General features: G+C 39.8%; 1 protein-coding gene across 6 annotated transcripts in view; it reads left to right on the plus strand.

The window, feature by feature from the left end:
- LOC124612441 (glycerol kinase-like) overlaps nucleotides 1-25,548 on the plus strand; it is a 177,131-nt gene that overhangs the window by 102,358 nt on the left and 49,225 nt on the right. For all 6 annotated transcript variants that reach the window (XM_047140657.1, XM_047140655.1, XM_047140656.1 and 3 more), the window contains exons 5-7: nucleotides 2,002-2,111; nucleotides 16,040-16,142; nucleotides 16,295-16,405. In XM_047140657.1, coding sequence (XP_046996613.1) covers nucleotides 2,002-2,111; nucleotides 16,040-16,142; nucleotides 16,295-16,405 — 324 coding nt within the window. The remainder of the gene's footprint in view (nucleotides 1-2,001; nucleotides 2,112-16,039; nucleotides 16,143-16,294; nucleotides 16,406-25,548) is intronic.

A 25,548-nucleotide genomic window follows, 5' to 3' on the forward strand; every position in this document is an offset into this window, starting at 1 on the left:
ACTTGGTCATTGCCAGCCAGATGTAATGTCATTGCATCAGATAAGCAGTAATAAATATTCATGCTTTCGAGTTTGGTCTCCATCTTTTACCTTGCATTACACTGCCTATGAAGCTGAACCTGTGATGTGCTGTTACCGTTTGCCAAGATGACTTCCGTCTTTGAGACTGCTGCTTGTCTGGTCTGCCTTACGTGGCTGATGTGAGCTGCTGATCTCACAACCACCGATGAGAAGACTTGAAGACTTCTGCCTCTGGCTTTCTGAGCCGAGCTGATGGTGTCTGGTGCACTGTCCACCTGTCACAGAATTTGGGAGGTGCGCTAACCGCTGCTGCCCCCAGCTACTGCCTGTAAGTAGTCATCGACATTTCTACCCTTCCTTGGTGGAAAGACTTTGGTGTTGCTCATCTTCACACTGTGCGGAGTTACTGAGAGATTACGTGAGCACACCCCTTCAGTGTCTACTTGAGCTCTCTGATAAAAATGCACTCTCCATCGTTGGAAGCAAGGCCTGTTGTACAGTCTACGCCAATTGCCAGCTCAAACTGCTGCCAGCCAGACACTATGGTTACATGAGCCAGACACTCCAGGATAACATCCTCCAGAGATTGCTGAAACAGTGCCAGCAAGTCCCAAGGACACACATTGCTCTACCACCAGTCTGGGTGCTGATTCAGAGAAGGATGCTCTAATGTAAATTCTAATTCCACTACAGTTTATCATTATCATCCAGTGTGCAGACTGGCCTGCTCCACAACACGCTATGCTCTGCCATTGTGATACAGCAGGGGCAAAGTAAAAATAATTTAACAGAATTTGTTGACCAAAGTCAGATATATTTTGCAGCCTACCGTTATTCCTGTATGTATTTTATGCTTTCTTAGGGTATTTACAGGAGTGCCAGTATAGCTGCTCCATGAAAGATACTGCCAGTTCCTCTCCCATTCTTTTCAAAACTGATCTACTGTTCCATTTCTTGTGAATGCACTGCTGACAATAATAGGGTCTTTATGTAACTATGTTCCTGTTGTTAGAAAAAAATGACGTCATGAGAATCAGATACTCATTTGCCAACTATCTGAGACATTTGTAGTTAAAAGGAGATCAAGACAAAACAGATACTTGTATTACTTTCATTTCTTCATAATAATGTTACATGGTCTATAGATTTTATAATTAAGGAAATTAATGATTGATTAATGCAGCATCTGCTGTTGATTTAATTCCTTTTATCGTAAATGCTAAGTAGTGGATAGGTACTGGCAGTTTAGATGTTGCAGTCAGGTTCTTAGACTCACTTGCATAACTCATCTGGTATGGGAATTTGCCACAAAATTCAAAGGCCTGGATTGAAGTCTCTGTCCAACACACAGCTTTAATCTGTCAGGAAGTTAGCATGGAGTATACGTTCCACTGTAAAAGTTATTGATTCATTCTCAAAATAATTCCTACATCATTGGCTTAGTTACTTTTGGCAGCCTAACCTCCATGGACTGTGGGAAAAGAAGAGGAATTACTGACGTATTGAAGCTTTGAGTGTGGTCATTAGACTTGTATAGCTAACTAGGGGATGGTCTACAAAATATGAGAGTCCTGGTTCAACTCCTTGTCTGACATACAGTTCTTAATCTGTCAAGAAATTCCATTACAGCATACACTCAGCTAAAGATAACAGGATTCATCTAGAGATCTCCAGACTGAAAGATTTTACTAGATATTTCAATAATTGTGTACCTGCCCAGTCCATGTCACACAGTAATCCTAAACTTTTTCTGGTGGTCTGTACCATAAAATAAAGTGATGATGGATGCTAAGTCCCTCATTTTAATGAATTTCCTATTCAACACTTTCTCATGCCTACTCCTCATGTAAAATGATTTTTTATTTGTTCACTTATATCTCCCAAAGTTAAAACATAGAACATTGCCTGACATGTTGTATTCATTATCGTTCAGCAAGAGGTCTTTTATTCAATTGTGAAGTACTGTTTAAATAATTTCAGAATCTCACTGGTGGTAGTAATGGTGGTCTGCATCTAACTGATGTCACAAATGCCTCCCGGACAATGTTAATGAACATAGCTACATTAAAGTGGGATCCTGAATTAAGCAGGTGTGTAAAGTGAATAAAGTGTATTTTCTTGTGATGTAATATTGTTAAGTCATTTGATTTGCAGTTCAGGCTGCATTTGAAGTTTTAAATGAAAAGGTTGCTTAAATAATGAAAAAAAATGACTTTTTTTTTTTTTTTTTTACAAATTGTTGTAATACGAAAATGTTAATACATAAGACTTTGTTGTCATGTTCTATTATTTGATAATACTAGTTCAGTGAGTCAGCAATATTCAATTTCATTATTTTATTTTGTGCAGTTTACAGACTTGTAAAGAACTCAACCGAGCAAGGAACTTTTCAAACATAAAAACAAAGAGTAAACATAACAGCAGTAAGATACAGCAGTAAGATGTGCCTGCAATCCAGTGAACAAATAAAATCAAATTTGCATCTTAATCTGAAGTCAGTGCTTCCACACAGCTCCACCCTCCATTGCAAGAGTGTAAAAACTGCTTTGAATATGCTAACGTAATTAGAGTGTCCAAAGCTCATGGTATAGTGGCTAGCATTGCTGCCTCTGGGTCACAGCTTCGATTCCTGGCCAGGTCAGGGATTTTGTCCACCCAGATACTTGTGTTTGTGTTGTCCTCATCATTTCATCATCATCATTCAGGAAAGTGATGAGACTGGACAGTGAAACGATTGGGAATTTGTATGTGCACTGATAACTTTGCAGTTGAGTACCCCACAAACTAAATATCATCATCATCTAGGTTAGAGAATTAAAATGGCCAACATATTTTGTTTAGCGCCACTCAACAACACAAACATTCCAATTCTCAAAGCCACAGGTATTATAAAAATTAATTTTTACACCTCTCAAAAGTATGCATTGGAAATCTGTGAGCTATTAGAAAAATTCCTGTCTTTTATTTATTTTTAATTGGTGAATTTTGCCATTTAAGATCAAACTACATCTCATTATGTTCTCTTTGTCCAGAATTTTGTCTGTTTCCAATGTTCCTTTGTATGGTAGCTTTGATGTTGGTCTTGTTATTCTCTCCATGTTCTTCTGGTCTTTATAGTTCTTCTTTCAACTTGAGATACTTCCAACTTTGTATTTTTTTTTTTTTTCAAAACATCTCCTATTCTAAAACGAGGGAGGGATTCTGGGGTGTTGGACCTCTCAAGGTCTCTCTGAGCTTTTTTCATTCCATGTGTTGGTTGTCTTCTAGTTCCAAAGGCAATCAGATATTTATTTGGACAGTCTATTTTTGTCCATTCTGTACAGGTGTCCAGAAATACCAGGCGCCTTTTCCTCATATTTTGCGAGATACTCTCTGCTTCTTTCCACTTCCTTGTTGCTCCTCAGTTTCCATCTAACATTAGTCTTGTTATACCTATGATTTTTTGGTAGGATTCTGCTTTTCAATACCTCCAACTTGTTTAGTTAGCCCTTTTGCTCTCTCCATTCTTGAGATCTGATTGTCTATTGCAGCTGTGTCTATTACATTTTCTTGTATGATTTCACCGTGGTACTTGAATTCCTTAATCCTCCTAATTTGACCTATCTCTGTTTCAAGGAAGTTCAGCTTATATCTCTCATTCATTATGAATGCGGTCTTTTCTATTGAGATCCTCAGCCCCATTCTGCCGGAATTCCCTTTCAGGAGGTTGATTTGGGTGTTCATTTCTTCTGTACTTTCCTAGAGCATTGCAATGTTGTCTGAAAAGACCAGGCAGTTGCCTTTAATTCCTTCAGATTTTTCCCTACTCCTCTAGCTGTTTAGATAGTCACCTCTTTTCTATTGAGAAGTATTTCTGATGGATTTCATAGGTGACCAGGAGGAGAGATACACCTCTATAGTTGTCAGTGTCATGTTTGTTCCATGTCTTATGAAGCAGGACAATAAGTGCTATCTTCTGTTCTTCTGGTAATTTCTTGATCTCCCATAGTGTCTCAAAGATTCATTGTAGGTCATCTAGAATTTTTGGTTCTGCCCATTTCAACATTTCTGCCATTGTTGAAACTTGTTTTTAAGGCTTTCAATGGCTCCTTTAACTTCTTCCTTCTTTGGCAGTATATCATCTCTTGGATTCTACTGTGGTGCCCAAAGACTCAGTTTGGAGGTTGGAGTTGGGCAGTTGAGGAGATTATGAAAAATATGTGACAAGGATCTCTTAGTTTTTTCTTGGTTGTGCAATCTCATTTTACTCCACTCATTTCTGAAACTGACTTTTGACACTTGATACCCTCAAAATTTGTTCTTAACAGCGTGGAAGAAATCACTGGAATTGTTTTTGATAAAGTTCTTCTGGAGATTTGAAACTGCACTTTTTCAAATGTTAATTGTATTCTTGGAAGTATCTGGGACATTTTTTTTTCTTTGTTGTTTAAATTGTTCCAGATGTTCCATCTTTCCAGAACATTTCCTTCTTTTCATTGCTCTGATCTCTTCACAAGTATGTCCTCATATTCCGCATTCCATCAGATTGCTCATTTCTTCTTTGCTAGCCTGAGTTCCTTCTTTGCAACTTTGTTAATCCTTATGCTAAGGCCTTGCCAGGGTTGGCCAGTGGTATAGATTTATTCTCTGATTTTTTTTAGTGAGCTTCATATATTTAGCGTCATGTCTGGGCATTTTTTACTTGGTGGGAGGATGCAGATTTTGATTTTGGAAAGGCACTGGTCTGAGTTGAATTCAAAATTTCTGATCATCTTGACAGTGATTATCCCTCTGGTACTTGTCCTGGTTATTGTCACATGGCCCAGTTGGAATTTTTCTAAGTTGGCATTTTGAGATATCCAAGTCTTTGATTCTCTTGGCAGTTTCTGGAAGTATGTTGACATCAATCTTAACTGAAATGCTTTGAAGAGTCTAGGGAGCCTTTTCCCTTTCTTGTTATCCTCCTATATGCTGGGTATTATTCTACCAACCACCAACAATACCTCCAACATGACAGCTGCCACCCATTTCATACCATGAAAATACAACCTAACTACTCGTGGCCTTCGCATCTGTAGTGATGTGCAGTCACTCTCCAAATATGCCAGAGGTCTCACTGAGGTCTTCACAGACAAAAATTATCTTCCCACTCTGTCCAGAAACAGATCTCCCATGTCTTGTCTCTCCAGTCACCTACCACTTCCCAAATGCCCATTGTCTGGCCATAAAGAAGCACTCCTCTCATGGCCCAGTACCATCCAGGACTGGAGCAACTAAATCACATTCCCCAGCATGGTTTTGGTTGCCTCTCATTGTGGCCTGAAATGAAGAATACCTTACCCACTCACCCTTCTCAGTGTGGTATTCTGCCACCCAATGAACCTATACAATATCCTAGTCCAGCCCTACTTCACACCTATTCCCAACTTCTTACCATAAAGCTCATATCCCTATGATAGAACCTAGATGCAAAATCTGTCCCTTACATCCTCCCACTACCACCTACTCCAGTCCTGTCACAGGCATCTCTTATTTCATCAAAGGCAGGACTACCTGTGAAGGCAGCTCTGTGATCCAAGCTACAACTGTGCAGCTTTTTAAGGGGTCATGACAACTAACAACAAACTGTCTTGGCCACCACTGAACTGTGCCCAAGAGACAGCTGGATGATCCATTTACTGAACATTATGTCCAACATGATGTGCTTGACTTCAGTGTTTGCTGCACAGCCTTTGCCATCTGGAACCTTCCTACCAACACTGGTTTTCCTGAATTGCACAGATGAGAACTCTCTCTGCAGTATATCCTATGTTCCGGTAACCCTTCTGGCTTCAACTTTCATTAGTCACTGTCCTTCATCTACCCCCCCCCCCCTTCCCTACTCTCACTCCAACAATACACATGCCTTGTATTCCACCAATACACTAGTCATTTCCTTTCTCTATACCTCTCCTCTTCCCTCTCCCCCGGACTGCCTCCCAAATCTTCTACTAGCAGCCCTATCCTGTCCCCACCATGCCCCTGCTCATTCCCTCAGTAGCACATTGTCATCCTCCCCCTACCCTGCTAACCCTCCCCCTCTCCGCCACATGCCTCCTCTTTACCCCCACCATCCATGCCAGATTGCTGCTCTCAGCAGATGTACATGCAGCCCACATAGGACCCAAGTTGCTATAAACATTAACCATGCACGTGTATATCATACTGTTATGAGAGTAATGTGTTTTTTCTGCTTTTGAAGGAGAACTTGATCTGAAAGTTAAAAGTTTAGCAGTCTTTTCATTCTGTCTGCCTGGAATCCCAATGACTCCTCTACTGGCGAATAGCAATCTATCCTTTTAATATGTTGTTATTCCAGCCTGGACTTCTCATTGTATATACAAGGTATCCCAAATACAATGTGACAAATTTGTAGGGGAGGTGGGTCATGTCATAAGGATTGAGAATTACATAGCAACCCATAGCTGCAAACGTTGTTGTATGCCTCTAGGTGATCCTGTACACGAAAGTACTGGAGGGGAATGCTGCTTGTTGGTGCTGTATATGAAAGCACTGGAAGGGAACACCACTAGGTGGTGCTATATGTGAGGGTACTGGAGGGGAATGCTGCTAGATAGTGCTGTAGATGAGAGTACTCATTGGGAACAGAGGATTTCCTCAGTCAAGCACTAGCCAGCATATGAGGAGCATGGAATGGAATGTGAATTGTGAGCTTACAGACATGCATCTAATGTAAGGAATAGCTGAGTGCAGTGGACAATCTGGAGGACTCCTTTATTGAGAATACTTCCAAGATATACATCAACCACACCACAGTTTGTTTGTATCAAAATTTGTGCAAGTATGTGTCATTAAGAAGGCATGCTATGATTGGTGCATTCAGTCATTAGGGAGAAGATGTGTTGGATGCCATTGAATTAATCTAAGCACCAGCATATGTGACACTGCCTCAGACTTAAGAATGTTCATAGCAGTGTCCAGCGTGCTTTGAACACTGAGCCCTTACATGCCTTCCATCTCTAAAGGATGCAGTTACAGCACCGATGAATATCCTGCGCACATGTGTTTCGCAAAGTGGTTTCTACAATGAAGTGACAGATGTGCATGCCCCAGCTTATGTGTTGTTCACTAATGAGGCCACATTCACTAGGGATGGCATCACAATGGGGTATCACTTGATCGATGAGCTTTTTGATTCTACTACCCGTAGCTGCCTTTTTTTCTTGCACTTATGTTTTGGCATTCAAATTTTGCAACAGCAAAAGAATCAATAAATAAACTTTCTATTCTAAAAGCTTTATCTGTGTCATCATTTGGCTTCATGAGCAGTTGTACAGATGTTCCAATGTCTTCTAGTTCACTATCTGACAAGCAGTCACCCAACCCATAACTCTGATCATGCAATGAAATGTCCCATTCACGTTCATTATAACCATATAACATTCAGATGTCTTTTCTTACTCTCTGAGGTTTAATTCCTCTTGCTAATCATCAGAGAGAATAAAAGAATCAGTGCTTTTGACAGGTAAGATGTTAAGTTTCATCTTCCTTTTCTTCAGAGGTTGAGTTCCTATTGCACACAATCCTGCAGGTAGTTGGTGGAGGCTTTTTTCCAAGTTTGTGGACGTCCAACTTCATGTTGTGTTTCAGTAGTCAGTATTCTCTTCAGCACGTCAGTTTTATTTAGAGAATAAATTCCAATTCCTCCAAAACCACCTTTGATGTTTTCTTCTATAGATCAATTGCTGCCTACACTGTCAAGATATGCCTTGAGCAATTCCTAAGCCAGGCTCATCCAAGAATTGCACCTGGCGGGTGTGCCCGCGCCCTGTGGGCACAAGGCAGTGTAGTTCAGCACCCCATCCGCAACCGTGTGTCGCTAGTGTCGCCATAGGAACGAGAGAGAGAGAGAGAGAGAGAGAGAGAGAGAGAGAGAGAGAGAGAGAGAGAGAGAGAGCTGCGGAACGAGTGAGAACGCACAGCACTGCTCTGGACTGTCCCGCGGTCATATCCAACGTAAACAAAATAACAGAGGAGGCGCACCTCTGTAAAAGAGGTCAATGAGCAGTGAAACAAGCAAACCATTTACTGTCTAGGCAACAACTAATGTTCGTGTGGCAGAATTACTGCGCAAAGCTTTAGGAAACAATATCCAAAACAAGAATCGAAGAACAGCTTAGTAGTTTTCTGACCCCAGGTTGATTCTATTAGTACTACACAAGCACACTCGTCATATGTACAATAGGCATCTTCTGAAAAATATATAGTCATAAATATTCTATTTTAGAAATAATTTTATGTAAGGAATATAGAGTCTCATTCTTACTGTTAGTAGTTACAAGTATATATTTTTTGTTGTACTTCATGCTACAGCTTTTTGTATCCCTTTTCAGAGTTTAGAAATCAGATGCTTAGTTTGCTGTTTTATATATAATAATTTTCACTGACCAAGTTTGAAAACTTATTAAAAATAGAATTAAGGTTATAAAACACTTTAATTCTTACAGTCATTTTTGTTAAAGAAGACAGTTAACATTTTACACGTTTTTCTTTTTCGAGGAAACGATTTTGACTAGGCTTGGAACAACATTCTGTGAGACTGCTAACCTCAAAGAATTAGCCAAATTTTTATCGCCAAGTAATGAACAGTTCGTAGTTTTAGCAAGCTTTAAAAGAGAGAAAAAGCGCTCTCCAATATACGTGGAGCCAAACATTGAGAGAACTTTAGCCGCGTGCTTGTGCAAAAGAGGATATTTCTCTCATGGAAGACAGCTATAGAAGTCATCCAAAGTTTTACACGTAAGAAAGCGGTCCTTCAGGCGGATATTGCATTGCAGGTCAATCAGCTCTAGTTGAAGCACTTGTGAGACGTCCTCTGCCCGAAGGCAAAACAGGCGAACAAATATATCTAAGGCCAGTTGAAGCTTACTTATCTCCAAAAATCTGTTTTCAAACTGTTCTTATAATTCACAAATGATTTGAACATAATCTGAAAAATCCACATCTTCTTCAATGCTGTTTAGTGCAGGAGAGTGTCCACAATTCTTCTCTCGCAACTGTTTTTCCCACAAAATAAGTTTTTTTTAATGCTTGAATTGACTGCACTAAATCAACAACAGAGTGATGCTCACCTTGGAGTGAAATGTTCAAAGTATTTTAATGACCAGTAAGGTCACTCAAAAAATCCAAATTCGCCACCCACTTAGGATCACAAAGTAATTCTTCTGGATGTCCTTTCATTTCCAAAAAGGTATTTATTTCGCCCCTCAAGGAGAAACACCGATGAAGCACCTTTCCTCTGCTCAGCCATCTACTTCAGTGTGGTAGGGTATGTCCAGGTATTCCTCTTCAATATCAGCCAGAAATTCTTTAAATTGGTGATGTGTGAGTCCATGCGATCGCAGATAATTAACCATTTGAAGAACTGCACCCATACCATTTTTTTATGTTGGCAATCTTCGCACAAAGTGCCTGGTGGTGTATCAGACAATGGATTGCCGCGAATTAGGAACAGCCAACTTCAGCCATTTTTGACCTGACAAAACTCAGAAAAACAGTGTGTATCCCTCATAGCGCAAGGGTTCCATCCGTTGTTACACTGGTCAGGCATTCCCATTTTAAACCCATTGACTCTAACATGTTTTCTACGGTTAGAAAAATATCCTAATTCGTGGTTGTGTCTTTTAATGGCATAAGGTCGAGAAATTCTTCTGTGACACGCAGATTGTTGTCGACACCTCGAATGAATATGACGAGCTGAGATGTGTCTGTAATGTCCGCAGACTCGTCAAGGGCGATGGAAAATGAAATGAAGTTTGCCGCTCTCTCCATTAATTACTGCTCATATCTGAGGCCATATTTTTAACTCAGCGAGCAACAGTTTGAGGGGAAAGAGCTATTTTTTCAAATTTTTCCGTGAGGTCTGCTGGACAAATACAAGCCGCCGAGATGACCAGGCAATCCTTGATGAGATTCCCAGCCGCAAAGGGTTTCCCTGCTTTTGCAATTCTCAGCCAGCATTTGTAGCTTGCGCGCAAACTTTGCCCACCTGTTTCCTGCTCCTACTACAGCAAAAAAGAACATACAATTAATTTTGTACAATGCTGTTTTTTAAAACACTTTTATCATTTTAACAATTAATTGTTTCATTCATTGAAACTCAAATAAAAACTAAAAAAAAAAATAGTTTTAGGTGCATTTTCCCCCAGTTCCTCTGAAAAGCAGCCTTAGACGCTGGCGAGAACAGCGAAATGTGGTTGCAAAATAAATTTTTATCTATTGGAATATTTGTGTTTTAATTAATTGAAAACATTGATGAAACTACAATATATGTTTTCCTATCCATAAAAACACAAATATACAAAAACAAAGAATGACTCTTAATGACACTTTGCTGCCCGAGAGAGTGTTTGTGAAGGTTTTTCAGAAAGTGGCAAAAAATCATGCACCTGAAACTTCTTATGTCTGTGCAACGCGATTTAATGCAACCCAAATATAAAAATTAACCGAAAAGAAATGTTCCTTGTTGCTGACAATCTGATATTCGATTACTGGCACATTGCAAAGTGACATATTAGATTATAAAATATAGTTTTATTTGTCATCTTTATAAATAATAAAGAGTCATACGATTGGAAACACTTAGTTCACAGTGATGCTGCTTGAAATTTTATTTCAGTCCTTCAAGCTTTCACTGGCGTTCCTCTTGTGACAAATTTTCAAACTGATATTTGTGACAGGTATTAAAGTGCCGTTCAGTCGAGTACTTTTTTTAAATACATGAGGTTCCGATGACATACTAAATACTTGGCAGGATTTTCAACAGTAGTACAAAGGAAATTAATTTCCCACTCAGTTTTAAATAGTGTGGACATGCCGCTCCTCTTTCTTTTTGTCTGCTGCTGTTGACCGTACATCTCAATCCACTGTAGCCTTACGTCTGTTGACTAATGGCATTGTTTCGTATCAATGCTTTTGACCACTGCTGGTGCAGCGGGCGGTCTGTCGTCCGTAAGAAGCGCATGTACAGGGGCATAGTGAGGCTCGGCGGGCGGTCCGCACAGCCAGCTAAACGATATGGCTTGGCCATTGCGACAACACACGAATTCGCCTGGGGCGCTGGCCGTGGGCGATCACAGGTGCTAGCGCCCCAGGGGCACAGTTTGGACGAGCCATCAGGATACACCTTGAGCAATCTAGGAATGTTATCTTGAGGCATTGTTCCTCCATGTTTGGATTTCCATTGATTTCAAACTTCAACCCACTTCATTTTTAATGTCCTGGGTAAAAAAAAAAAAGTCTCATTACTTTTGGCAAAGCACCAAGACCTAAACAAAAAAAGAGAGTAAAAATTGAACCATTCATTTTTTTTCAGTTTTATGGCATACCTTTGGGTCACCTTACAGTCCATAAATTGTACATGTTTTCTGCTTGATATACTATATGTGGTGGAGACACACAAACTAGTCTGACAATGGTCAACTATCTCCTCTGAATGATGACATCCTTGTATGGTTATAATTTTATCAGTGGTATTCATTTTGTTATAGTTCACTGTCAGTTCTGGAAAGACACCAGGCAAAGAAGTTTCTAATTTAAAATATTCATCTATGTTTGCATTCAATACTTCTGCTCTGGAACACTTGATGTTTCAACACAGGGATTCGGTAAATCTTATCTTCTGTTTGAGGAACCCAAGAACCCGTGCTTTTCCAGGCATATTATTCTTGAATCATTTCTTTAGTACAACCTTTTGGCCAGGAAAAGACTTTACTATCAAATGAATGTCAAATTATGTGAAAGGAAAACCCCAATCTGAAGATACATTGATGTACTCTATCAATATATTTTTGTCTTCTTCGATTAAAACATATGCTCAGTCAAATTTCTGGTCTTTTTTTCCTTTTATGTGTCTTTCAGTTCTTGACTTATTAATATCATATTTATCAGCTGCTTTCCTATAATGTGATCCAGCTTTTACAAGTGCCATTGCTTTTTCCAAATTTTCATCCATAAAAGCATTTTAAGTCCAGGTACCAACAGGTACGGAGTGTGGTAATTTATCAATTTTTTCTGCAATGAAATTAAGAATAAAATTTATGTACAATGTGTCCTTTCAGAAGTTCAGTACAGAAAATATATAAAAGTTTATGAGTTTAATTGATAACTTGAGACATGCTTGTAACTTGGGATGCACTGTCCCAAGTGGGCATCAAAGTGTCGATGAAGACTGAATGATGTTACATCATGACTCATGACTGAGGTTATGTTTGATGAAATCACAAAAGTCATAACTGCTTTTAGTTTGACTGTGGAGTGAAAGGTTTTCAATGTATTATTTTAAATGGAGTGTATCCAAAAAATTAAAATGAATATATTAGTAGATATAAATAAAATAGAAAGAAACATTCCACATGGGAAAAATATATTAAAACAGAGATTCCATGACTTACCACACGGGAAAGCGCTGGTAGACAGGCGCAATAAAAAACACACAAACACACACACAAAATTTCGAGCTTTCACAACCCCCAGTTGCTTCGTCAGGAAAGAGGGAAGGAGAGGGAAAGATGAAAGGATGTGGGTTTTAAGGGAGAGGGTAAGGAGTCATTCCAATCCCGGGAGCGGAAAGACTTACCTTAGGGGGAAAAAAGGACAGGTATACACTCGCGCACACACACACACACATATCCATCCACACATATACAGACACAAGCAGACATATTTAAAGACTATATATATTGTACTATACACTACACTTTGAAAAAGTGATACATCAAAACTGAGAGATGTGATCACAGAGAAATTTATTTCACCAAAAGGGTCATGACACTACACAAATGATTACCATTATAGACCTATATATGCACTGTGACTGTGGAAATTCAGTACCGAGTACATCACCTCGTGCTGCAATCAGAGCCACTAGGCACTGTGGCACAGGCTCAAAGAGCACATGAATATGCTGGGGAATACTCTGCCACATGGTTTGTAGAAGCATCCACAAAGCATCAACTGTGGCTCCAGGATGACATGAATGAACAAGTTGCTGACTGACCATATCCTAAACATGTTTGTTGAGTGACATGTCAGTGAATGGGAATGCCAGGGAAGCAGTGATACTGTCATTCTGTGAAGAGGGTTTGCACACTTCTCACTACATGCAGCCAGGTAGTGTTCTGCTGAAATGTGGCATGTGGAATGACCTGCAGGAGGGGCAGTGCCTTGGGCTATAAAACCCTCCTGATGTATGGTAGCTGTTCAAATTACCCTCAGGATGCGGGAGGCGAGATTGCACGTTATAGGCAATGTGTCTCAAACCATCACACTTGACATTTGTCCACTATACTGCTCAGCAACATCGTTTGCTCAATTGTGTTCACCACGGTGGTGTCAAACGCATGTGTGGCTATCACTGTAGGACAAGTTGAAGTGCAACTCATCCATAAACACTACATTTTGCCTCTCAGCATGTCAGTGTAGGTGTTCACATGCCCATTGCCATCTGTGATGTTAGTGGGTTCTGGTCAATTGAATGGCCGGTGTGCCACCAGTTCAGCCTGCAGAAGATGGCATCAAACCATCAATGGAGACATGTTCACACCTGTTGCAGTGCTCCAACATTGCGCCAGCACTGTGGCTGGAGCTGTTCTGTTTATCAGAGCCAAGCGGACAAGATGGCAGTCATTTCAAGCTGTTGTCACATTATGTCATCCGGTATCCTGTTGGGACTGTGAACAACCTTCTTCACTCCACAGGTTCCACACAAGCCTCACCACTGAAGTAGCATGCCCTGTACAAGCCGCAGTGTCACGGAATGACAGCCCCACCTCCCGGATACCAATCATTCTATTCCACCCTGTGATGTCAGTGAGGCATATTGGCACTTGGTTACGTGTTTCCACTTTGTACGGTGGCTCTTCCCCAACTGTCCCTGTCTGTTCACATAAATGAGGATGCTGTTGGATGTATGTCTCACCATCTCTCTGCCATTTAAATCACTTATTATGGTTCTGCTGTCCTGCACATCTCCTTATCGTGGCATGTTGCAGATCTCTGCTTCTGAGTGTTTCACTTTCTACAAGCAGGAGTGTATAAAGACTTATGTATTTATGGATACAGATAACTATTTCTGCTGAAAATACAAATCCAATTGAGTAAATATTCAGCTACCTTTGGAAGATACTGAGCTGATATTTAATATAACTGGCAACAGCAGCTTTCTTTTAAATTGAAGTGGCATAGCATGAATAGTATTAAGCAGTATAGTATAGTGATTTTTCTAATTATCATAGTGTATAAATTAAGCCTCTGTGATTTACTTGTTTTAATGTATACCTTGACTCACTCTACATCCTCTAAGGTTCTGCATCTTAATGGGACCTACAGAGCACGATACATGTATGAATGAATTAACACCTGGCTACATGTTCCTCCCACCTCAGTTTTGTTTTTGTCACAGTAAGAATTATGTCTGTTACTCTAGTCTACTCCCTGTTCCATTTGCTTGTTTCCTGTATTTGCTATTAGTGGCAAATATGCATCTCCCCATTTCTAACTGAACTACACATTGTCTTTGACTGGCTTTCCATTATATTGTGTCACTGGACACAGTCATTAATCATGATACAGCTTTAATCATTTCTAATCACTGGGTCATTGAGTTTAGTTAAACTATGAATAAAATGGAATTTATTTCATACAGGGTTGTCACAAATAAGCAAAAATACATAGCCTGTAAACCACTCTTAAATGAATCATTAGCCCAGTCATTATAGTCCACCCATTAACAGTCCAATTGCGAACAAGAACACAGCTATGAACACAGCAGCATCATAATCATAGAAAACTGAATGGAGGTTATTACTGGCTTCATAAGACGCTATGAACCAAGTGTGGAATGTTGGATTTGGCTGCCTTTCTACAATATGCATGTCAGTGGGACTACACATTGTACTCCCTTGTAGTGGCCTCAGCCTGTGTAATTCCATATCAGTAAGTGTCTGCTCTGCATAATATCATCAATGCTATCTATCTTGGTATCTGTGGTGACAGTATGCATGACTTTAGAGAGTACCACACCACAGTCGATAAGCCGCACTTGAAACACTCATAACATGGCAGCTGCATGGGTTGGCAGTACAAACTGTATCGAAGTCCACCAGGGGCAGCAGCTGCCAACCAATGGCCGTCATGTGTGTGGATAGTGATTGTTTGATGCCGTTTTAAATACTGGAGCACTGAGCTACTGCAAATAGTACACCAAGCTGTTTACAGTCTCCAGTTACCACCGAGTCTACAAGCTGCATTGTTTGTCCACTGTCTTTGAGACTTAAGCTCTGTAGCCATCATAGGCCAGCCATGGACACTACATAGGCATCTCTCAGAGGCACATGGCAGGACTTTAATATTTTAGAGGACTTGTAATAATTTCAAACATCTATTTGTTCTGGACATTTCACATGAAGCAGTATCATTTAAGTTGAGTATTTCTTCATATTTAATAAATATCATTTTACTACTAATTGTTGGGAATCTTTCTGATAGAAGACAACCTACGCCATCCTCCTGCATTCCCAACAGTATCGCTATCTGGTAGTGTGTCAATCAAATTGATTTTAACATCACTTTCTGGTTTTTGATTTACCCACTGCACTGCAGACTATTTATACTTTTCTGCTCATTTTTTTTTCTGTTCGTTTAGACATTGTCTTCAATTGGTTTTATACAAAAAGTCATTGATTGCTTTTTTTGTGCTACTAATATTTTTCATATATTGATTATACATTATTTTAGTCATATTGAAATTGATTTTTAAGCCTACCTTCAAACTGTTTTGATAATTTTTTCCAGTAAGTGTTAAATTTTATCTGCACCTGATGCTAATAGCACAATGTCATGTGTTAAAGAAAGGTGGTTCAAATATTTTTCATTAACACTTGTTCCCTCTTCATTTCTTCAGTTTAGGTTTAATAATCTCCTCAAACACACACAAACACATTTAATTACTGGAAATTAAGAATGTTTCAATTGATTTCAGATTTTTCAACATACCAATAAACCTTTTACCTGCAATACACAGTTCTTCAGAAATTTATGGACACATATCTGATGGACCACTAAAAGGAACACCAATATCTGGAGTGGGTAGCTAATATTACATGCATGTTTCGTATGTTAAATTATAATAGTCAAGAAATGGTAATTTATTTTTCTTTTATATTTTAGCTAAGGTATTATTTTGGTAAGATCAGAACATTCCTTTTTATAACCATTGGTTTATATTTTTCTGTAGTGTCTAGGTGATCAACAGTCTGCATTGCTTGGTCAGATGTGTCTAAAAGAAGGACAAGCAAAATGCACTTATGGTACTGGATGTTTTCTTCTGTATAACACTGGGACTAAGGTAAACATCCTCAAAAAAATAAATATTGTAGTGTAGGAACTGTCAAAAAATGCAACAAACTCTTTCAAACTAAAGATATTCACTAGAAGGTCTTGATCTGGAATTGTTGGACACACACACACACTCACACTCACACTTGTTCATTCTCATCATGTCCTGTAAATCAAATCATAAAGGAGAGCCTTAAAGGATGAGAAATATATCTAGTTATAGATTAACAGGCAGAAGCAGCCTCAGCAGCCTGTATGTGTAAAGTATACTAACAATCGGCAGTGACTACAGGCAACTCAGTCATATTGATAATTATGAAAATAACCCTTCTACATTACTTTTATATGACTATTTTAGGGAAATTCAAATATTTGGTTTAGTCATAGAAGGACACTGTTACACATCATGTTTGAATACCTGGAAAAACAAATATCCTTCCTGATTTCTGTTTAAGACTTTTGCTCCAGAATATGATACTCCATTCTGAATCTTAGACATGGCTGCAAAGTCTGTATGGGAATCATTTTTACCTGTAGCTTTGTAGCTGTGAATTTTACAATTGTTCTTAATTTCATTCTTATTAATTATTAACTTAAAAACCATTAGGAATTAAATGTCTTGGGATATAAGAATATGGCAAGAGTGAAGTTGGTCTATAATTAGAGGTTACTTGCATAGCTCAACTTTAATAAATAGGTCTCACCACTACATATTTCGGGCTCCAGGAAAGATACATTAACTGACTACAAAGGTAACTCAAGTAGGACACTATAAAGTTGGCACAATATTTCAGTGCTTTGGCTGAAACACCATCAAAGTCAGAAGAGCTACTGCTCTTAAATGAGCTAATGATTTTTTCTTCTTGTATTTTATCTGGATAGAGTCATAGGTTTATTTTAGTAATGACTGGATTTTTATGTGCTCTACAGCCATCTGCAGAGCAGTGTTGCATCAGAAGCTTTATAAAACAGCTAACACCTGTCATTGTAAAAATAAAATCAGTAATTGTTCTTAGTTATAATAAAAGGAAAAAATAATCTTTTTAGTCACAATTTTCTACGAACTGGCAATTATGCCATACATTTCACAAAAGTAATGGTTTTTGTGATCTCTCTAACAGCTAAAGTGGCAAAACTGATGTCTGCTGTTGCAGTATGCAGTGCCTCTCCAAGCAAGTTTAATGGACTTACTCTATATGATCAACTTTTATACCTGACAATGAGAAACCCAGGATGGAATAATGTCAATATTATGAAAAAGATATTTGCTACTCATCATACAGCGGAGATGCTGTCTCACAAACGCAGGCAGAAGCAGCCTCTCTCTCTCTCTCTCTCTCTCTCTCTCTCTCTCTCTCTCTCTCTCTCTCTCTCTCTCACACACACACACACACACACACACACACACACACACACACGACCACTGTCTCTGGGAGGTCATATTGCAAGCATCAGCGCATGATGGGAGAAGGAACTGGGTGGCGGGGGCAAGGAGGATGGATAGCAGGGTAGGGGTAGGGTATGGGGTATGGTAAAGTACTGCCTGTGGGAGCCTATAGGGGTGAGGTGGAGAGAGGGTAGGGCAACTAGGTGCAGTTGGAAGGTTAGACAGATGGCAAGAGGGAAGGGGGGGGGGCAGGGGAAAAGGAGAGAAGTAAAAAGACTGTGGGTGCCTTGGTGAAATAGAGGCATGTGTATGGATGTAGTGGGAACAAGGAATGGGATAGGTGGGTGTAGGACAATGTCTGACAAAGGTTGAGGCTAAGAGGGTTATGTGTTCGGCAGTGGGCTCAGTAGATGGGTGGTCCAGCTGTTTCTTAGTCACAGTTTGTCAGTGGCCATTCATGCTGACAGACAACTTGTTGGTTGTAATGCTAATGTAGAACTCAGCACAGTGGTTGTAGCTTAGCTTATAGATCAGATGATGGTATAAGTGATGATTGTGGCCAGACTGGAGTAGGTGGTGGTGGGAGGATGTATGGGACAGGTCTTGCATCCAGGTGTATTATGGGATATGAGCCATGAGGCAAGGGGTTTGGAGCAGGGGTTGTGTAGGGATGGACAAGGATATTGTGTAGGTTTGGTGGGCAGTGGAATAGTACTGTGCGAGAGGTGGGAAGGATAGTGGGTATGACATTCCTCATTTCAGGTTGTGCAAGGGATAGTCAAAACTCTGGTGGAGAATGTGATTCATTTGCTCCAGTCCTGGGTGGTTCTGAGTCATGACAGCAATGCTCCTCTTTGGCTGGGCAGTGGAACTTTGGGAGGTGGGGGTTGACGTGAGAGATAAGGTACAGGAGTTCTGTTTCTGTACTCTGTTGGGAGGGTAATTAAGGTCTGTGAAAACTTCAGTGAGACCCTTGGTATACTTCAAGAGGGACTGCTTGTCACTACAGATGTGTTGGTGACAGGCTGTTACTATTGGAATTTCTTACTGGCAAGTGGTTACTATCACTGGATGGACACAAAAACAATAAAAAGTAAATCTGACCCTGAGTGCTGTTGGTAAATTAAATAAATATTCAAAATGAAGCTTTTATTGTAATGAAACTGAACATTATCAAGAACTTCATATTAACTGTTTTGACTCATAACAGTGGCCATGATCTTTTAAAAGAAAGATTATCCAAAATTTGATGGTGGCTCTTTGACTTATGGAAAACACATGTTGCAAATTATTAGGAGAGACAGGAATGCAAATAAATGGATTAGGGAACAGATTAGAATGAGAGACAACTATCATAATGATTAAAAAAGTGGAAGTTGGCTGGACAGTACTCAGGAACTTGTACGGTAGGTTGCCAAAGGAATTTCTTTCCTGAGTTCCAAGAAATGAGAAAATACCTAGAGTACAAACTTTTGGACAGTAGGTAGATGACATTAGAAGACAGGCAAAAGTAACATTGATTCATGTCCTGAACACTGTAATGCATGAAAATGTCTGGAGGAGGCTTTTATACAGCAGTGGATATCAGTTGGTTGCTGCAGATGATGGTGTGTTATATTTGCTGCCTAACAAAACAGTGAAGCATACAGAGGACATGGTCAGATGTCAGTGTAAATTCATAAATGAGTCCATTATGAGCAGGTACATGGACACACCGTTGACAGGTATGTAAATGATTGCAGTTGCAATTCTCTGTGACAAACAAAATGACCAATAGAGTGCAGTAGTATTGTTTGTGTTTAGTAATGGTATCAAACCTGTAAGCAGATATGAGGACTGTGAATGGCATCAGATGTTGAGTGATCACTGTAAAGGATGGGGAGATGCCACATAGTTGTGTAAGACAGTATTACCAGCACATGACACAGTTTGAAAATGGTCTAGAGTGCATATGGCACTTGGCAGAGTTGTTGGTGGTGGTGATTTCCCAGTGGCCCTAAAGACACACTGCTGACCAAGAGAAATGTTTTATTAATTTTCAATACTCATTACGTCATTAGTAAGAAAACACACGTCACTCCAGCGACCCCATCCAGCACTGGGTCATGGACAGCTGCTTCCGCCCAGCTGAGACACCTTGCTATGTTGATATCAGACCAAGTGATGACTGGTGGCCATGAAGTTGACAACAGCAGCCTTCCTCTGCTTTTGCTGCTTTCACTGACTCAGGCCCCACACACGTGCCCACTGCAGAGGAGGGTGGCGGCTGCTATGGACAGGGCACCACCTCTGCCCTCTGGCGGTAGTCTGGCAATGACATGCATGGACAGCAGTTCAGTGGTGCTGTGGCATCAACTCCCACAAAGATACCTTGTGCTGGTGATGGCTGGCCCATCCTGTTATTGAACCAATGGTGGCAGCTGGCAGTGCCCAGTCTTCTTGCTGTCTGAAGTGGTCCTGGACTCATGGTGGTGCTGCTGTACCCTGAATCAATCTGTCTCAAACCTTGAACCTATTTAAATGGCTGTGAAGTGCCTTCATTGCATTATGATCTGGCACCTGGTCACGTAACTCACAACAAGGGTCTTGTTCTGGTGTGGTGACATCGCTGTCCCTCCTTTGGCTATTACCGTTGCGTAGGGCAAGTTTCCACTGAGTATGGCTAGCCTGACACACGATCCTTTTGCACACAGGTTATTCTGACCCACATGTCACCACACTGCACTTCCTGGCCTGTGGTTGCTACCACAATACTTTGTGGTGACTTTCCTCTCTGTATTACTAATTTCACTAAAAAGTGGGTAGTGATACTACACTGCCCCCCTCCATGGGGAAGACCCAGCTGTCTGGGACATAATCAGGACTGATTCTCTTTCATAACTATGTCCACCCTTGACCTATAAAATCAGCACATGCTACTAGACTGGTTATTCTTAAATGCTGTAAACTTAATGCATTGACCTTTATGGCTGCACTCCATGTTCCTCAAGCACTTGAAATTCTTCTTTTTATGTATTTTTACTACTACAATTCTCACACATTTACTTTGACTATCATCACTTTGGAATCTTTCCTTGTATTGCTAAATCTCACATCATCACTCAAGGGTCTTTTGCCCTGCGCATTAACTCAGATATTGCAAGGGATATTTCACTGCTAGACCTCTTGCCGTGCTTATGCACAACCAGCCTTTAACTGTCCCTTCCACACTTACAAAGCAAAAATGGCATTCTTTCTTTCTTAATAAATTACCTTAATGTTTCACCTCAATAAAACATGGACTGGTTTGATTAAACTCTTACACTTGGCATCTTGTCTGTTTATCCTGTAGTTTTTTAACTGTAATTTTTAACCCTTTTTTTAGTAACCTTTGGAACGTTTCCCTTATGGGAACAGTTCTCCCCTAACAGTTCTCCCCTATACCTCCCAAGGAACCATATTCCCAAAACTATTATCACAAGAGAATCACATACACAATTACCATTCACAACACATTGACAGGTAATTCTACTTATCTCTCCCACTGTAGTGCTCATCACAAAGTAAATTGATTTTCTGGTATTCCTGCTCACCCAAAATAACTTCCTGGTGGCTGGTGGCACTATACCACACCAATTGTGCCTTACTTCATTTGTACATAGTATAACTAGTTTGTCTTGTACAACAGAAACTCCTCGTGACAGCTCTTCACTGGCAACAGCTTTCTGTCATCAAATGCTAAATCTGGCATGATATTCAGTCAGAATGTTTATTTTCAGACTTGCATTGTACCATTCACCCGCTGCATACTCCTTGCATGTATCAGACAGTGACTGTGCTGTAAACAGCTTGCTGTCCACATCATCTGCTTGCCCTAAAAGGCTGTGACCCAGTACTTGCACTCATGCTATCTTCTTAACCTCTGGCTGACACTCTTTTAACAGATTCAGCCCTGTCAACTAGATTGTCCACTCTACTAACTCATCACCTCTTCTTTTACCTCCATTCAAATTGCTTCTGAGAAAATACGTGTGCTTGTACCATTTCTGACACAACACCTGCCCAACTATCAACAACTTCTTGTACATTCCCTTTAGTATCTAAAACAACACCACCATCTGCAGTTCCACCCTGCAAGAAGCAAAAATCACTGACAATGCACTCTCTTGTGCATCTGGCCCAAGCTCTCCGGCTTCAACACAGCATCTGTTAAATCCCACCGGGGCTCATACTGCTGCACTTAAATCACTCATGTTGCAATCTCCACACTTAATCACTTTGCTACAGCCCACACTAGTTCTGGCTGCCTCAAACTCCATGAGTTCACTTGATATCACAGCTGGTACTTCTACAGTTTTCACCTTAACTTCAACAATGTCATTACTCTGTGCCTAGTTTAAATTCTCAGGAACTCATACTATGATGTCATCTACAAGTAATTCAATCTCCCCACTCAAAAGACCATCATCTCCTCTGTGACATTCTTCCCTACTCTACCCAGGACTGGCCAGTTTGACTATGTTAATGGTAGTCTGCCATCCTGCAGGAACAAATTAACTACTTACAAGCCCACTTCTCTCTCTTTCAGCTTATCCTTCTTCCTCCTCTCTGCAGCCTGTCTTTCCTTTTTCTTCTTCTTTTGCATAATCCATATATTCCTCACCTCCTGATCATTTCCGATCAGTCATGTGCTCTCTCCATAACTTCTCATTAGACTCCGGAGATTTGCGATAAGCTGTTTCCTTCTAGTCCGCTTCAAGGCTTCTGATCTCTTGAACTGCTTTGCATTGCCCTTTGCCTATCCACAGCTCGGTGCCTTCATTTAGGTAAGCAATCTTATGCAGGTCACCATCTACATTGTACACCTTACATCTGTCCAATCTGGTCCCTGCCCCACCCACTATCACTACCTGGTCATCTTTTGAAAAATCATTACACAAAGGCTGCCTACCCTCTATTACATGATCCAGCCTAGCACTCGGCTTGAAAATGCTGGTGACCTGATACTACTCCCCTAATTTCTCCTGTGATGGACGGCCAACATCTCTGCTATGACTGCTGCCTAGCAGTAGTAGTCTTGTTTTCTTAATATTTGTGCCTTTCCTATCCTTACTACTAATGGGCAGAGTCTACTGCACATATCCCACTCCATCACCATCTCAAAGCTTTCCACTGAGCTCAGGCAGCTGGAACCTGTTGCTGGTCATCAGAACAAAACTGTATGACTGTTTACTCCTCCTACAAACTGCCAGTTCCAAACCACACCCATCACTTCTATCTTTCCTGATCCTCCCTAGTTCTGTCCTAGCTCAATCCAACTGTGCATGAAAAGCACACATCTTCCCTTCTTGCTCCTCTATTAACCAATTCCTGCAGCATATTTTACAATTTCAGAAGAGGGCCTTTGCGACCTTCCCATAGTCCTCTCCACTACATTCCCCTGCCCTGCCCCCCCCCCCCCCCCCCCAGTGAAGCCATTACTACAGCTCCCACAGTCTCCATTTATGGTCAAATAATATCTATAGTGAAGAAAAAGAAATTTAAATGTGAAGTACTAAAGCAATATTGTGACATCTATTATATTTATTTCACAATGAAGAGAATGTAACCTAGTGCAAGTTCAGTAATTCAGACGCAAGGTTGTTCTATAAGGTTAAACGTACATACACAAACATTTGACAGTAGTAGATTCTAATAGAAATTTAAAACAACTTGAGATGTTTCATAAGTCTAACACAGAGATGTCAAATCTCCCATTATGTGACAAGAAAAAAAAGACACTAGTGCAGCTATTCACAGCCAAGATTTTTTTATAAAAATATGTGCAATACATGTGACTGTACAGAGTTCATTACAAGCATTGAGTTTAGTATGTAAACCAAAGTAGACACAGAAAACAACTATCGGAACTTCAGTATAAGAGAAAACTTATGATATAATACCCACTAAATATACTGCAGAAGGTACTTAGAATGTAAAACAGACAGAAAAGAAAAAAAATACAATCAGAAAATATGATCAAAACTTATATTTTGACAAGCACTATAATCATGCTTATCACTTGGCTGCCATCTTGCCCTCGCCTACTGTATATGGTAAACACTAACTAAGAGAAGAGATAGGTTGCAGGACATGTGTAAAGACTTCAGGCATTAATGTCTATGAAGCTAGAGGGAGCTTTGGAAAGCAAAAATTGTAGGGGAAGACAAAGGTTAGAACATAGGCAACAAATAATTTAGGACATTTGTTGTATGTCCTACTCCAAGATTAAGAGATTAACAGAAGGGAGAAAATTATGTCAGGCCATATCAAACCTGTCATCAGACAAAATAATTCACTCAATGTGCTGTGCCTAATTAAAGTTGTATAAACTACTCTCCTTCCATCAGAGTAAAGTCTAGTTGAATTGGCGGGACATTGCTTTAAGATTGCACAAGATGAATCACTTGACTCTTAAAAGAGTCAAATTGGTTTTAGTCTTCCTACAGCTGCTATCGAGACTTGGGTTTAATATGGTTTTCACAGATACTTCAGGTGACTGATGAAGCTGTATCTTTCCCCCAACATTCCTAATGTGGGACTCTCATATTATTGAAACGCTTAACTGTTGATACAAGAAAAATCAATATTATCAAACCAATTACAGAACAATCAGAGTTACATCATAGGATGACTCTACTTTATAACTCAGGAGAAATATACCAGAAAAATAAAGAAAGTATGAAATAAAATCCCCTGTCGTTTGCATCTTCTTGTAGAGCAATAAAAGCTCAAATAATCTGTATACGCATATTAGTAAAATATCAATTGAGTTAGATTACTTCCCAGCTAAATGAGCAAAGACAACTACAGTATTATTAGTTCTGATGTATCTTCAGATTTTATTCTCATAATCAGAAATGAAAGTGTATTTCTTCTTAACTCCCCCTACTGGATCACAGAAGGCTGGCAATAATGAAAACAAGAACATGCATATTGTATAGCCGGACTTATTGAGGAAGATACGGAATCTTAGAGATTTAGCATTTTTTTAAATAAGAGAGCAACTAATTCATTCGTTCTTCTTGGAACTGTTACAATGTGAAGTCTGTAAGTGTAGGAAAGAACTGACGGGCCTAGAAATAATAGTTGTTTAAAACTGGTTATGTACTTTACTTGAATACTTTACTCAGTTATTTGTTGCATATGTTCTAATCTTGGTCTTCCCCTGCGATTTTTGCTTTACTCAGTACTTTGTGCACTTATTAAACTTCGGATATTGATTGCTAGGAGAAAAATCACATGTAAATGATCATATTTAAATTATGTACCTACTGGGCGTGTGACCTGTAGCATCTATAGTTATGTCAGAAGAGTTGTCTGGAGGGGATCATTAATCCTGTTATACTTTGCTCTGCCTGCATAAAGCAGGTGCACCTGTAAACAAGAGAAAGTTGTACACTGTGCAACATGGCCTAATACATTTTCTTACAAACACGGACATTAAAAGTGATGCATTTTGTCACCATTTATGCCCACAGTTTGGGGGAAGAATGTTTTCATGGCCACATATGAAGCACATAAGAAGTGTGGGGGAAAATGAGAGAGTGTTGAAAATATGGATCACTTGTACCATCACTGTCCTAGCATCCCACTGTAGAACATGAAGGTTATTTGTGAACTTGTAAAAAGTGACATTTATCTGAGCCTGAAATATCTCAGATATGGAAATCAGTTATGGAAGTATCCAGCATTTATCATTCAGAATGATTGTAGAATCATTAATTTACTGAATTTTGAGCTGCACA

This window comes from Schistocerca americana, chromosome 4 (assembly GCF_021461395.2).
Source record: "Schistocerca americana isolate TAMUIC-IGC-003095 chromosome 4, iqSchAmer2.1, whole genome shotgun sequence".
In the NCBI taxonomy this organism is placed as follows: Eukaryota; Metazoa; Arthropoda; class Insecta; order Orthoptera; family Acrididae; genus Schistocerca; species Schistocerca americana.